General features: G+C 34.9%; 2 protein-coding genes across 3 annotated transcripts; both read left to right on the forward strand.

Annotated features, from left to right (window-relative positions):
* Positions 1 to 1,586: 1,586 nt before the first annotated feature.
* Hip1 (Huntingtin interacting protein 1) lies at positions 1,587 to 9,814 on the forward strand. 2 transcript variants are annotated; one of them, XM_034317713.2, is made up of 19 exons: positions 1,587 to 2,140; positions 4,460 to 4,665; positions 4,842 to 4,905; positions 4,979 to 5,336; positions 5,694 to 5,755; positions 6,283 to 6,557; positions 6,627 to 6,826; positions 6,886 to 7,024; positions 7,097 to 7,184; positions 7,256 to 7,344; positions 7,415 to 7,618; positions 7,691 to 7,871; positions 7,955 to 8,242; positions 8,322 to 8,563; positions 8,643 to 8,795; positions 8,867 to 8,967; positions 9,029 to 9,258; positions 9,348 to 9,511; positions 9,576 to 9,814. In XM_034317713.2, the coding sequence occupies exons 2-18, from the start codon at positions 4,624 to 4,626 to the stop codon at positions 9,506 to 9,508; spliced, it is 2,877 nt and encodes a 958-aa protein (XP_034173604.1). In that variant the 5' UTR covers positions 1,587 to 2,140; positions 4,460 to 4,623; the 3' UTR covers positions 9,509 to 9,511; positions 9,576 to 9,814. The 2 variants fall into 2 exon arrangements, with proteins under 2 accessions (XP_034173604.1, XP_034173603.1); XM_034317712.2 differs by having other exon boundaries at positions 9,590 to 9,814.
* Positions 9,815 to 9,852: 38 nt separating this feature from the next.
* Positions 9,853 to 11,979, forward strand: DCTN6-p27 (dynactin subunit 6). The gene is made up of 5 exons (XM_034317717.2): positions 9,853 to 10,388; positions 10,604 to 10,774; positions 10,843 to 10,970; positions 11,270 to 11,412; positions 11,506 to 11,979. The coding sequence occupies exons 1-5, from the start codon at positions 10,360 to 10,362 to the stop codon at positions 11,605 to 11,607; spliced, it is 573 nt and encodes a 190-aa protein (XP_034173608.1). The 5' UTR covers positions 9,853 to 10,359; the 3' UTR covers positions 11,608 to 11,979.
* Positions 11,980 to 15,745: the final 3,766 nt, after the last annotated feature.

Raw genomic sequence — 15,745 nt, forward strand, 5'->3', positions numbered from 1 at the left:
GTTTGTTACATCTCTTGTATATTTAATTCTTCTACAATATAATAACATTAGCACATTTTAATAGATTCGTAAAGTAGTTCAATCTTTTAATATAATATAGAATCAATTTTATTTTTTACATACTGTAGTAAAAAGAAATAGAACTTGTGTTATTAACTCAGCACTACATATAACTTTCACTTATTCGTACTTAAAATCGTTTAATTTCTATCGCGATGGATATAAAAAAGACCATGAAAAATTAATTACATATTGGATACTGATTGAGCGGTAAAGGATAGGCACTTCTATTCGATGTTTTGTATTTGTTCACATTGTATATTGTATGTATTGTGCACTGATCTTTCAAATTTGATTTACTTTAATACTAAATCATAGTTACTAACATATGAATCAAAGTCGTTTGTCGAAGATATGGTTTACACTTGACTACCTAAGGCGACACATGTATATGAATGTATCAATGTATGAAATTATGAATATATAAAACGTATAAATCAATTTTATCCTAAGGCCTATTTAACCAAATAATCGTAATTACTTAATTGTGATTGGTATTGTTATTTCTGGTATACTATATTACAAAGATATCTAATTTACATGAAGTGAATTTTTATTTTCAAATAAAACGAAGGAAACTTCTTCGATTTTACATTTGTAGCCAATAGTAGTGATGCCAATCAAAAATATAGAAAATATGTACTTCGTCAACTTCAATTTAAATGAAATACACATTTACATGTATATTTGTTAGTTTTATAATAAGTTTAATATTACTAAATTTGTTCAATGTAAAACGATCTGATTAAACGTAAAAAATATGCTATCAAAGTAGTGCATTTCGTCGTATCTATCGAAATGATAGCTGGTAAACAAATATATATCGATATAAATGATATTTTATAAAGGAAACTAAAAAATAAACTTTGTTTAGTTAATGTAAATTGATTTTATACTTATTGCAATTACAATACGTAAAAAATACTATAATACTATGTCAGATGGATGTAAAAATTAAAACACTTTTAATCATTTGTTTTCAGATAAATAGAAAAATAGATTTACATTAATTTTTACATCCGAATGATACTGCACTTTACACTGTGCTGTTTTATTGTAACAATTAGTGGATATACTTTGGTTTGCAAAGGAATGCGATCTATTACAATTTATTAATTGTTATTGTCAAGTGTTAGAAATGTGTGGTTTACTTTATATCTGTACATAAATATGATCCATGTTTTTAATTGAAATATATACGTGCACATGATTTGCCTTTTTTATTTTTGAATAGTCTATTTGAAAGCAGTTTAATTATTTATTTAATAGTCTATTTTTAATTGTTTGGGCATTTTAAAATTGTTCGTAGCAAATTTGACGAAAATTTTTTAAAAGAACTTAGAAAGTGCATGAAAGATTAGGAGCGTCATACCGGAACAAGATAAGTAATACAAAAATATAATGAGCTGATAATGAAACCACTTGAGAGAGGAAGTAAAACAAAATAATAAAACCAATGGTGTTCAACAAATGATAGGAGTGCTAATACAAAATGTTAAAATACATGTCAGTTTGAAAGCAAGTTTACGCGCCAACAAGTTTCATAAATCGACTACGCCATTGGAAGAGCGCTCGAAATAGCGGTTTGATACTGAATGTACTTCTATTGCTATATTCCAAGTGTTTCACTGTGTTCTGTTGCACGCGCGGACAGGAAGCACGTATTTATTTCGTATTTGGTACGAAATTTTGATTTGTATATTAACAACGCTATCAGTCGTTACTCGATTTTCTTATCAATATCTTCGACATTTATCCGCCGTATCAGATATCGTATCGTTGAATTCGTATAACAGTGCATTGATATATAGTGTTTAATATCGTTTTTAATTGAAAAGATAGTCCTCTGAATAATTGATCTGTCATTTGCCGCACTTTCCAAAATCGAACGTGTTAATATTTAAAAAGTAATAGCAGTGTGCATTTATAAAGTTTCCGTCAAACGATAGCCGGATCTATGCTGCGTAATCTTCTAACAATTCATGTATTGACGGAGGCATGAATTTAACACAATCGTGTCTCTTTTTAACGAAGCACACGTAATCTGGATTTCATGTGTAAACAGTTCGAAGAATTTCAGGTATGTGACATGAATTTTAATATTAAACTACTTGTTCCACCTACGGAATAAATTGAACATGTAGATATCTTCTAAACGAACATAAGGTTATACTCTCTATATACTTGAGTACAAAAATACCGTATAAGTGCATGTTGATTTTAAATGATACATTTCAAACTATTACATTTAAACGTGTGCGATAAAAATGCGATCCTTGACCTCGTTTCAACTTGATTCATCGTTTCCATATCTTGTACAGGTTAGGAAATGTGTTTATTATTGTATCGATACAATTTGAAATGTTCGATTGTTGACAGTGCTTTAAAATTTGGAAAATTTATAAAATTATCATTTAGTATAGACGCTTATTCATATCAATGGCGTTTAACATGAATATCATTCATAGTATCATGTTGTATATGTGCTTCTAAGAAAAATCTGACATCACCTAACAGGAAGCCTTCTTGTTTCTTTTACACGTAAACGCATATGTATATTTGATCGTGTGCACTACTTCTTATAGAGATCATTTGTAAAAAGAATTGTAATTTGTTTATCAATGTAATTCTTTAAATTCTGAAATTATTTAGTATACTTATGAATAAATATATTTATAAATAAATTAATTAAAAAAAAGAAATTATAAATTAATTTATAAATATGATTTTATATTACTTATATTATATGTATATGTAAATTGTGAATGTTTTATATTTTTGTAAATCTGTTACTTCATGTTAACTTTCATATTTCATATTCATCTATTTCTTTTATTACATATTTAAAAAGAAAAACACAAATTTAGTATCATTTAAAACAAGTGTATTTGATTAGATAATAGTAAGCACTGATTTAAGTAGTTGGAGTAATCAAACTGTTGAAACAACTTGAAATTTAATCGCCCTGGTAAATCGATAAATAAAAAATTTGATCCATGATAATTCAATGATCAACAGAACAATTGTATGACAAGTTATATCTTGTCTTATTTTAAATAATTATCTAAACTATTATCATCTCTTAAAAATATGACCCTTAGTATCTTATTCATGACGACATTTTATTATTTTGTTATTGTTATTGAAGCGCGTTTTTAAATAAAACGCGGATAACTGATTATTCATGTTTTTAGTACTCTGATACCAGAGTCTTGTTTCATCGTTGTTGTGTCTTTCTATTGCGGTAGTTATCTTTATTTTCGCTGTAACAACTATATGTACAGGTCTTTGACTCATACTATAATGAACTACACCTTGCCTATTCATCCATACGCGCGGGTGCAACCAGTGGAATACTTTCTGAATGAACGTAACCGTATAGCGGCACTCTTTCTGGCACAGGCATCGTTAACTGTACCGGTGCGGTGACACCACTTGGGAGGGTTAATGAACATAAAAGACCCATCATTTGGACTTCCGAGATTGCACATTTCGAATATATGTATTACGGTTTTCATTTTTCCCGCAAGAAATTTGCAGATCAAACGTTTCGAAGCATCCAAGTCTGAAGAGGACCAATGATACCTATTGCTTTATTCAAGTCATGAATCAAAATTAAAAAATATTTTTATTTGGTAATAAAAATTGTGATACGGAGAATATCTTGACACCCATAAAATTTAAATACGTTGATTGCTATGAATTTTGTATAATAGTATGTTTGAATAATATTGGTATTATACTACTAATGATGTAAGGTTCCAAATTGAAAATTAACTGATGTTATACTTAATAATTAGTGTTTTAATATTCCATGTAGTCTCGCTACAGATGTTCATTTTCACTGCGGCAATTAAGGTGTTAATTGGCGAGGTACAATTTTTATTGCACATATGTTGAGGTGGATTAAATGTTATTAACGCTTTTAGTGCCGCAGTGAAAGTGGACACGTTTAGTCAGACAAATTGTAACTCTAATTGGTGGTTGCACCGGAAGAAAGCGCATTGCCCTTATTTTTTTATAAAAGTTAGATTTTTCTTTTCGAAAACACATCAAAATTAGGTATTCACTTTCTAGAGTATAATTTTTCATAATTAAACAGTTATGATTAGAAATTGAATTTAATTCTATGTACATTTAGAAGCAATTTCAAATCTGTTTACAAACATGCTTTCGCCTACTGGAAATATGATTTCTTGGAATATTTTACCAATAATATTACCCTTGTAGTTATTTAGAGCGGAAACTACTGGGAACAATTAATTTTTCATTTGGAGAAAGCTGTGTAAATCTAAGAATTATGAAATGTTCGTTTGCGAAACTTCATTAAAAACCGTACCGAGTTATTCATTTCATTTTCGAGAAGATAAAAATGGATTTCACTAGTCAACTTTTCCAGGCGATGCGGCACAACCGAACGATGTGGATCGCGTTCTTTTAACGCATCTCAAAGAGACCAATCGACAAATTACCGAACGATGATTTTTCATATGGACTGACCGTTGGGATTTCTATTTATACGTGTTTCGATTATCACTGCAGCTGTTGCACGCTTTTGTCACGATGAGTGTCGTTCCACTCACCGATAAACAACTTTATCAGCTGGTAAATGAATCTGTATGTTCTTGAAACACTTTTTTACCCGTTCCTTAGTTCAAATCGAGGGTCGCTTTCCAAGAAACTATGCCACACTTTCTAGTCTTTATTGCTCATTGTTGTGTAACGTTAAAAAAAAAAAAAAGGAGTAGAATTACCATTGAATTGTTTATATATATTTTTAGAGTGTCAGTATCGGGAAAGCTGTAAACCCTACAGAGACTCCTGTGAAAGAGAAACATGTGCGAAGTATCCTTTTAAAATATTTAATTTATAAATTAATTTCTCTTGAATGCGGTATATAAACTTAATAGAAATATAGGTGCGATTATAGGAACATATCAAGAGAAAAGTGGGATGATCTTTTGGATGTACATGTTGAAGCAACCAATTCAAGAAAATCAAATAGTAGCATGGAAATTTTGTCACGTTCTGCACAAAGTTCTGCGCGAGGGTCATCCGAAAGTAATTCCAGACTCTCAGCGTTATAGGGGTAAATTGGAGGATATTGGAAAATTATGGCAACACCTCCGAGAGGGTTACGGTCAACTGATCCAATTGTACATAAGGCTATTAATCACCAAATTAGATTTTCATAATCGAAATCCGCGTATACCGGGAAATCTTCAAGTAACTCCGGAGGAACTGGAATCCATCGGAGAGAATGATATTAACGTTTAGTAAGTTTACAATATTTTATTAATTATACAAAACAGGATCTACCTTGCTGATTAATAATGGGATAATATCAAAAGTTTTATATCATTTAATTAGATAAATTTGAACTTTAATTAGATAAATTTTGTCACACCCCATGGAACCACCCTATATTTCTATGTCTATCTTCAAAACTAAAATTGATCTATGGTACACGTATATGAAATTATTCAGGACATTGATCTTTATACCACATGTTAAGGTCGTTGAAATCAGCGAGGTGTATCCTATTTTACATACGCACCCTACCTTCTTTAGAACCTCTAGAATTACTTTACAATTCTTCCAATGGTTTCTTACCGCTGTTTTATTATTTTCAGTTTCCAAATGTCGGTCGAGATGTTCGATTACATGGACGATATTTTGAATTTGCAACGTGCAGGTAGGTACGGAATGGATTGTTAATTATTATCAATTCAACAATCTTCCATTTCCCGACTTCGTTTCTTACACTTTTCACTGACAAATGCTTAGCATAAATTGTCAACCTTTGATCAGATATGAAAGAGCAGCGTGTCAGTTTAACTTTCGCTATTTAGACGTAATTAATCTAGTAGAATCTCAGTTATGCAGATCAAACAGAACCAAGGCTGACCGGTTAAATCAAGATCTGTACGCTGAATTAAATGAACGTGGGTGTGATTGACCAATGTACAGGATGGTAATACCGCTATGCTTCATGAAATTTTGGCAAATTCATCTTTTCTATTCCATGCAATAAGATACTTTATGATACTCGATACGATTAAATCTGATCGTTCAAGATCCGTTCACTGTATCGTTTACTCCTAGTGTATCCATTTTATTAACCACTTCCCGAATTGAAAAACCTGTCTGGAAATATAATCATCGTTGATAATCATCGTTGGATTCACGGTCGTGTTAACTTATGTCGACGAAATGTTTCAGTTACCACTTCTTTGAAGAACACACCTTCGAACTCTATGACTGTCAGCGGACAGTGTCGACTGGCTCCGTTAATCCCGTGCGTCCTAGATGCATCACAGCTCTATGATTATTGTGTAAAAATTTTGTTCAAACTTCATAGTACTCTGCCCGCGGACACTTTAGCCGGTCACCGTGACAGATTTTCCAAACAGTTTCAAGAACTGAAGAAGTTCTATAATACTGTTAAACAGAGACAGTATTTTAAGCATCTTATAACAATACCTGCGTTACCTGAGGTGAGATTCATTATTATATTTCATTATAGAAATGCATCAATTACATGCGTTCATTTATGTGTGTTTTAGAATCCACCAAATTTTTTGATACAATCTGAATTAAGAACTTATGTTACACCTATAGTAGTATTACCACCAGAAGAATCCTTCGCTGATTCTGAAACGGTTGTTGATAGTCTGATAGACACTTCTGACACAAGTTCATTGCCAGGGGATCAACTAGATTCCACGCGAAACGGATCGATTTCACCCGACGCAATCGCGGAAAGGTGATTGCAAAATGAATTCTAAATAAGAATTTATGTTAATACAGCCGTTTGGGTTTCAGGGAAAGTCTTATTGATCATTTGCAACAAGAGAACAATCGTCAGAGGCAAGAATTGCACCGTGTACTGACTGATCATCAGCAAATTGTAGGAGAGCTGCATAGTCGTGTCGCGCAGCTTGAATCAGATTTACTTGTTAAAGTAAAGAATAATTGAATTTTATGCAAAGATTGATAGGAAATATAATTTTTAATATACATTTATTTTCTTCAGTGCCATGAGATGGAACAGGAGAAACAAGTCAATCAGGATTCAGTTAAGCAGAAAGCGGAAATGATGGTGAAGGTTCATGAAAGTGATGGTTAGTACCTATTAGTTTTATTTTTGTTAAATATTGTCATCGTTTTATTTAAAAAAATTTTTTTTTTTCAGAAAAGTATAAGATCTTGGAGGAAAAGTTTCACAAATTGAAGGATGTCTATGCAAAATTAAGAGAAGAACATATCAGTTTAATTAGAAAGGTGGGATCATCTTAAGTCTCAAAATGTACAGTGAAAAATATTCGATTATTAAATTCCTTTTGTACAATAGAAAGCGGAAGTTGACAAGCAGCTTGGAATTTTAAAAATGTCTCAAGAACAATCTGAACGTCGAACAGTGGAAGCGGAACGTCGTCTCGAAGAATTATTACAAGGCCAAGCTTTAACACAACAGGAAGCGAAAAAGGCCGTCGAAGCGCAGCAAGATTTGGACGATGTTAAGCAACAACTCAATGGCGTGAAAACAGAAAACTTAGTTAATAACAATTTTCTTCCTCTTCAATTTACCTTAATGCTTTATTGTTATTTTATTTTGGAAATATTTTAGGCGTTGATTGCCAAAAATGATTTTATAACATCTGAGAAAACAGCCCTGGAAGGAGATTTACATGATTTATTAGCGCAGAAGGAAGAGTTAGATTTAAAAATAGAGAAATTAGAGGTTGAAACTGAGCGATGTCGTAATGAAATGAACACTCATGCTGACACTGTGCTGCATGAATTGTTGCGTAAGTGTTTCAATTAAATCAATAATAAAATACTGGACGACACGTGGTCGCTTATCTAAGGTAAAATGAAACGTCTATTCCAGTTAATTGTATATGTGAAGCGGAACATATAATGCAGTATTCGCTGCATGCCATTGATAATCCAGCAATGTCGGATCTGACTTGTACACCTCAGTACCTTGAAAGATTAGAAGAACCGACATCGAAATCACTGGATGCTTTGGATGTAGCGTATACTGGTTTCGTATGTGACACAACGAAAGGGAAGGCGCTCATAACAAGTGCAATACAGGTCGCTTACACTTTGGGACTTTATATAATCCACGCGAAATCTACGTCGAATACGTCTATTGATATCGCGTTGGGCGATAGTAAGTTGCGAATAAAAAGTCAGAAAAGATTATTGAAAAAAAAAGCATTCCTATTATTTTTAATTTTACTCTACCGTAGAATTGACTGATGAGTGTAAACAGTTAGGGACACAAACGTTAACAATGTTTAACCATGTGAAAGAAAAGTCACCCACAACCGTGGGTCAAATCAACGAAGTAAAACAACATTTTAAAAAAATATGCGAACTTGCCGCCACATTGTCGAATGCCCAAGGTAATGTAGAAGTTATAGGGAGTTTAGTGGAACAAGAATTGTTAGGTATGGATAAAGCGATAGAGGAAGCTGCTAATAGAATACGGGTAATTATTACGTTATACGATACTAATTAATATATGCTGCTCTTCAGTATAATTAATATCTGTCACAATGTTAAATTAGGACATGTTAGAGAAATCCCGTGCGGCGGATTCAGGATTGAAATTAGAAGTAAACGAGAAAATTTTAGACTCCTGTACAGAATTAATGAAATGTATAAGAACGTTAGTTAAAAAGTCACGATTACTACAGGCAGAAATCGTTGAACAAGGAAAGGTAACTTACTTCCTTTTATTATTACCAAAGTTATTAATTTGTAGAATATAAACATGTATGTTTAATTATAGGGTACAGCCTCTGCAACTGAATTCTATAAACGTAATCATCAATGGTCTGAAGGGCTGATATCAGCAGCGAAAGCGGTAGCAATGGGTGCTAATCTTTTATTGTAAGTATAGATGCTTTTTTGTAATTAACCATTTATTTACAAAACTTGTTTACGCTTATAGGGAAGCTGCTGATAAAGTTGTTGCCGGAAATGGCAAATTTGAACAATTAGTAGTAGCGTCACAAGGAATTGCAGCGACCACAGCCCAGCTAGTAGTCGCGAGCAGAGTAAAAGCAAATAGAAATAGCAATAATTTAGCTGCACTTTCTGAAGCATCGAGGGATGTTACGCAAGCAACAGGAAGCGTTGTTGCAACTGCTAAAAATTGTAGTCAACTTGTTGAAGAAAATGGTAAATATCGTTACTATTGCAAACTTTTACTAATAAGGATAAGTAAATTTCAGATAAGAAAATTTAAAATATTATTTAATATTTCATAGATGACTTAGATGTTTCTGGCTTGACCCTACATCAGGCTAAACGACTAGAAATGGAGGCCAAAGTTCGCGTATTAGAACTAGAACAGGCTTTGGAGACTGAAAGATTACGCTTAGCTGCTTTACGTCGCTATCATTACCAACTAGAAGGCGAGAGAGAATGATGGGTAAGTAATATTAAGAAATAAATAAATCATAAATTATTTCAAAAATTAAATAATTATATTCTAGTGAGTCTTTTTCAGATTTTTATTGAAGTCTATGTGAAGTTCACGTTAACCACAGAATTTCTCATCAATATCAAACAGTATTGAAAGAAACGTTTACAAATGGAAAGTAAATGATTAAATTTCACTATAAAATAATATATTACAGAAAAGAAACTCTATTTGGGTTGTCCAAAATGAATTATTGTAATATTTGCATGTTTAATGTTTAATAAAGACAATTTTATTCCTTTTTAATGATAATTGATAATAATTTTAATGATTTCCGGGACCCCCTGTGGCTCGGGGGGATTAGAATACGGCCACGGTATCCCCTGCCTGTCGTAAAAGGCGACTAAAAGGGGGTTGTAATGGAGCGAGGGAGACAGTATGATGTTTACGTAAGGATATAAAACAAAAAGTACGGCGCGAATGAGAAGAGATTTGAAAAATGGCGCGTATACGCAGAAATGGGATATGGTTCGGGTTTTCCCGCGCATGGGATGGGTTTTCCCGCGCTTGGGATGGTTTTCCTGCGCATGCGCGAGAAACGGCGTCCTTTTTGCGTATCTTGGCGTCCCTTTTGCGTATCTCGGCGTCCCTTTTGCGTATCTCGGCGTTTACGCGCGTGGTTGATAATTTTCGGTGGGTTAAATGGGGAAACTTGAAGTGAAGTGGGAGGATTTTCTTATAATGGATCCATGTTAATGAGGCCCATTAGAAATTTATAGGAAATTAACTTTCCGACAAGGTTGCGCGTTCATATCAGAGGACGCCACACTAGCAAATGCCTACAGTCAACCGCTACAATGAGCTCATCAGTCAGTCGTCGTACAAAGTGAGAAAATTTATTAATATTGTCTAAATTATTTCTAATTTCTTCATTCCTTATCAGTAACTTGTTGATTCAAGTCTGAAATGCCTATAAGAATTCATGTATTAGAATTAGAACATTAAGTTTCGTTAAATGGTAGACTGTTTAAGGTTACGTCTACCGTAAATTCCGATTAATTTGCATTAAAATGAAAACATAAATGTTAATTCTTTATGCAGTCTAAAGATATCAGCAGGAGCCTTAGTATGCGAGGAAAGTATTTTAAAGGGAGACATCACTATTGGGCCAAAAACTGTGATACACCCAAGAGCAAGTATCATTGCAGAAGCTGGTCCAATTATCATCGGCGAAGGGAATATTATTGAGGAAATGGCAACTATAACAAATAGGTGAACTTTGAAAGTTAAAGTAAAATTGTTTATTTTCTTCATTTTGCTAACTGAGATGTTTGTTAAAGATTACCAGCAGATGCTCCAGAATTAACAACAGTTCGAGTGCAAATAATAGGTAATTATAATGTATTTGAAACAGATTGTACCTGTGAGGCATTTAAAGTTGGAGACAACAATATTCTGGAAAGCAAAGGTAATTATAAGATGAAATACTAATAACAATAATATAGTTTATTCCTATTGTGGGGTACAAACACGGACCTCCACTCCGCTTACAAACTCCACCTTCCCATAAGGTGTTTTCTTGTCTCTAAAAACCTCTAATGAGAGAGAGAAGGTGCACACAGTTCATTTACTCCTCACACATTCACTCTCCGGACCCTCGTTTCCGCTGCTCGTCCTTTTTCTCATTTCTTCCACTCTATAACATGAAATACTATGTTAAGTATTCATTATTTATGTATTTCATTAGAGTTGTATCCTTGTTCATAGCACATGTTGCTCGTGAAGTTGAGCTAACAAATGGTTGTGTTATTGGAGCATCATGCTCGTTAACAGAATCAGAAACAATTCCCGAAAATACCATAGTTTATGGTAGCCAATGTCAACGCAGGGAGATGTATGATAAACCATTTGTAAGTTTTTGCCGAGTTCCATTTCATATGGAAAAGTGATAATTTCAAGTGATAAGTGTGTAACACTATATAATCTCGAACATTTTCCTTCAGCCTCAAATAGGTCAGTTGGAATTTTTATTAAAAATCCTACCAAATTATCACCATCTTCGTAAGCCTAATGTAAAAGCAACTAAAAGTGAAGGGGGCTCATAATTTTTATTTAGTCAGTTAACTGACTGCTGTGAAATTTATTTACGAACACGATAAATTAACAAATACTAATAATTTCGTATTTGAAAAGATATTTAATAAAACATACATAAGTTAAATAGACTAAGAAGTTATTAAAAGTGCATTATAGTTACGTTTTTTTTTTTATTTAATTTATATACGATGTAGAAAAGAATTCTTCCTATTTAATAAATTGCTTACATTTACAATTAAGACTATATTTTATCGCTAGATAAAATAATCTCGGCCTTAATTTAATGTAAATTTTAAGGTAATTGCTGTAATAATTATTTTGTACCATATTGTTCAATAAATAAAATAAAGGCTGCAGTTATAGACTGCCATCGATCATGTCCACTCGCGAACTCGTAGTTACGGCTTCTGATAGTAGAGGACACAGCCATCACTGAAATTAACTTGGTGATTAAATTGTTACCAATCAACTTAATTATTATAATTATTATAATTAGTAACACTCATTCACAATTTAATAAGAAATCCCACCGTTATAAAACCATTTACAGCTCCCAATATTACAAGCTGTTTCGTTTTTTTTTTTAAATATGGGAATTGTGTACTTTGTAGGGTGTCAATGGAAGCGTATTTTAATTCTCTACAAAAAAGTATTAACGCACTTGGGTCGAAAATTCATCGGTTGAAAAGATATCCCTGGGAGAGACAGGGTGAGCCTAGCGGTCTCTCCCAGGGATAACTTTTCAACTAATAAATTTTCGACCCACGTACCTCAGTAATTTTTCATAGAGAATAACAAGACGCAGAATTTGGCCCGAAGAGAATTTCAAAATTCCCAAAAAAATTTTTCTAAGATCTACGCCAAAATTTCAAATGATTTCTACCGAGGCAATTTGCAATATTTTGAAACTAAAATATCATTTTAATGTTTCATATATTTGCTTGATACTGGCAATAATATCATCCCCTGAAGGATGAAATCGTTGGAACGAGAAACGGTCGCAAATCTGTGCACGTTTGCGATGCGACAAGTTAATGTAACTTGATGTTTCTCCTTCTCTTCGTTCTTCTCCGAGCTAACTCTCCGGAGAATCCAGCGGCACAATACTAAACGCTACACCTATGAATATGAATTAGCGTCTCGCCGAGGGGGTTGGATGCGAACCATTTACCGTTTCCGTCAGCTTAACCGCGCACCGCAGTGGCTCTCAATGCGACATCCATTTAAGCCGCAAATGTGCAAATCGTGTAGCCACGTAATTTATTCGAATCGCTTCATCAAATATACATCGATAAAATTTCCTAGAAAATTCAGGAAGAATCATGCCAAACACGGGTCATAACAATTTCTCAAGATTGCGATGAAATACAAGGTGTTTCATTCAGATCTAATAATGATAAGAAGAAGAGATGCTTCAGAAATAAATGAAAATCAAAGTGGAAACGAAGCTAACAAATGTTCAAGCGATAGTTTCTTGAAGAGATGATACATAAAAGGGAGACACGGTTAAAAGCCGCGAGTGCCGCTTTATTTTAATGATCGCAACCCCCTTCAACGCAACTCTTGTCGCGGAAAGTGGTGACCCGAGAGAGCTGTCATATTTTGACGTCCGCAACGGGCGTTCTGGCCTAGAAGGGGAGACGAGAAGAAAAGAGATTATTTTTCGTCGCGCTGGGAGAAGTCAGAAATCAGTACGAAAGCGAACAACGATGAGGGGAAACCCTTAATGGCTGGCAAGCAGAATTCGAGCGAGTTTTTCTTATTCGACAAATGATTTAATAAATTTCTTTTAACATAAAAAAATAAATACAGCTAACTTTCAAGAAAGAATGATTAATGTCATCTACAGAACTGCCCCAGAGTGAAATCAATACCGTTCTACTATCAAGTATCAAAAATAAAATTCACCTCATCGCAGACGAATAAATCCACTTCATTTCGCGAGTACGGTAACAAAATTTTCCCTTCGTTAATCCACGAAACGGCGGCGAATCCGGATCAAATTAAATCGTACCATCGCATCCACGTCAGAAGTCTCGAAATGGTTACGGTTTAACGAACGACGAGGTGGATAGATGGTCTCAGGGGTAGGTTTCTCGATGATCGGCCGTCCATCAAGAACGTAAACGCGATCGTCAACAGTTGCGTTGAGCAACACTCTTCTCGCCCTCGCTTTTAGACTCGCGGACTGAAATTGACGTCCGCAGACACGGGCACCGCTTTGTCGAGCGGCAAACGAGAGTGACGAGCGTTGCGAATCTCCACGGCTCGCTTAACGTTTCCATTGTGAAGCCGGCCGGCAGAAGACGAAGGGCGAAAAATGTCATGTACGTCGGCGGGACCGCGCGTAGAATTAATTCGGTACCGCAGCAGTCTGACAGGGATTCGGTAATTGCCGGAGAGAGACGCTGATTTCTGCCGAATTATGGCGATACGCGTCTCCGTCGGATTTCGGTAGATATCGGGGGTGGACATTAACACCTTACTAATCAGTTGGAAAAATTTGGAATAATTAAATCTGAGGATCTTCCATTTTTTATGGAACAGAGAGGATATACTTTACAATGAATAGAATGAGAAATATGACCTCTTAAGGATGGTAATAATTAAGAGATAATTAAAAGAACCACAGCCCAGAATTGTAATTATCTTTGGAATTATAATAACTTTCATTTGCCCTGTGAAGAATTAAACTTTTAACCATGATCCATCTAAAAAAACCAATCAACAATTGCAAAAGAAATGCATCTATAATCGCAAAGCAGCTCGAGCAACGATGACTGCGATACAATTGATGATTTAACTCGAGTTAGCGGTCCAATCATCCGATGCTTGTCAACCCTGTGTATCTGTACACAGTGTCATCGAGAAGGATCTCTCGGCTGATCAGGATAGCAGCAATAGAGATAAACGATTCAATACGCGACAATGAATAATACTCGAGCAACGGTTAAACGCAGCAGCGGATCGGATCGGGTCCGCCCACGAGGCTGTCCGAAGGGAAACCACCCGTAAAATCCAAAAGGGGTGCAGTGAAGCGGGAGCGGCAGGGGGCGCCAGGCGACTCTGTGACGCGATTATGCTAACGAAGTTATTCCATTGTAACGCTGTTTACAACGGCGCGCATTAAGGCTACACCGGAACAATGGCACCCCCTCTGCACCCACCTCCCCCCTGCGTACACAAGTCAGGGAATCCTCGAGGATCGCGCGGCCATTGTACGTTCTCTTTCGAAATGAAATAGATACTTGCCGATGGTAAACAGGAAAAAATGATGAATGCAAGAACAATTGTCGAGTTTCGTAAAAGTTTCTACGATCCAAATAATAATACAAGAGAAGTCTGATTTCCTTGTTTAATCGGCACAGAATAATAACTGAAAATTATTCGTGTCGCAAGTGATTTGACAGCAATAATTTTTCTGCTAAATACCAATAAAACGTTTCTGTTGCCAAAACCATCGAAACACAATGAATACAAGGGGGATGGAAGGAGCCCCGACTACTTCACGCGTCTGGTTACACCCCACCGGGGCGCCACTTGACTCGTATTTAACTTTCAAATATATTTTATGCCCTTTGCATCTTAATACTTTCATGGATTCGCGATTCCTACTCCCTTCTTTGGATTCGCCTAACGCGCGTGTATTTTCGTTCCACCGAAACGTGCATGATTTTATATTACAAAGTGCCGCCACCCTCCAGAATCATAGCTATAAAACACCAGAAACACTATTCTACGGTCGCGTTGCTTTCAATCTTATCGTAGGACAAGTGTGTTTAATAAATGCATTAACGTCACAGTTTCTTGTTGAAATTCTTGATATTATCAAGATATACAGTTCACAATGATAAGATAGAAAATGTGTAAGAAGTTCACTTTTTCTATTTCTCTGTCAATTCTCTTCGACAGGATGTAATAATTTGTGGACTCTTGTTCTTCGATGACACTATGAATTCATCGTACCATCCCCTGTCAAAATTCGATTTCTTTCTGATAACAGGGAAACCCGTAAGATCAACGTGGCCGATTCGAGACACAAGAAACTCATGCTCGAACGGACCCAGCATTTTACGTGTTCATCGAAGCGTGGCAACGTTTCGACGGGATTATTTGTAGGATTCAGTCGTATACTCGACATTTCCG

The sequence above is a fragment of the Osmia lignaria genome, chromosome 16 (assembly GCF_051020975.1).
Source record: "Osmia lignaria lignaria isolate PbOS001 chromosome 16, iyOsmLign1, whole genome shotgun sequence".
Taxonomy (NCBI): domain Eukaryota; kingdom Metazoa; phylum Arthropoda; class Insecta; order Hymenoptera; family Megachilidae; genus Osmia; species Osmia lignaria.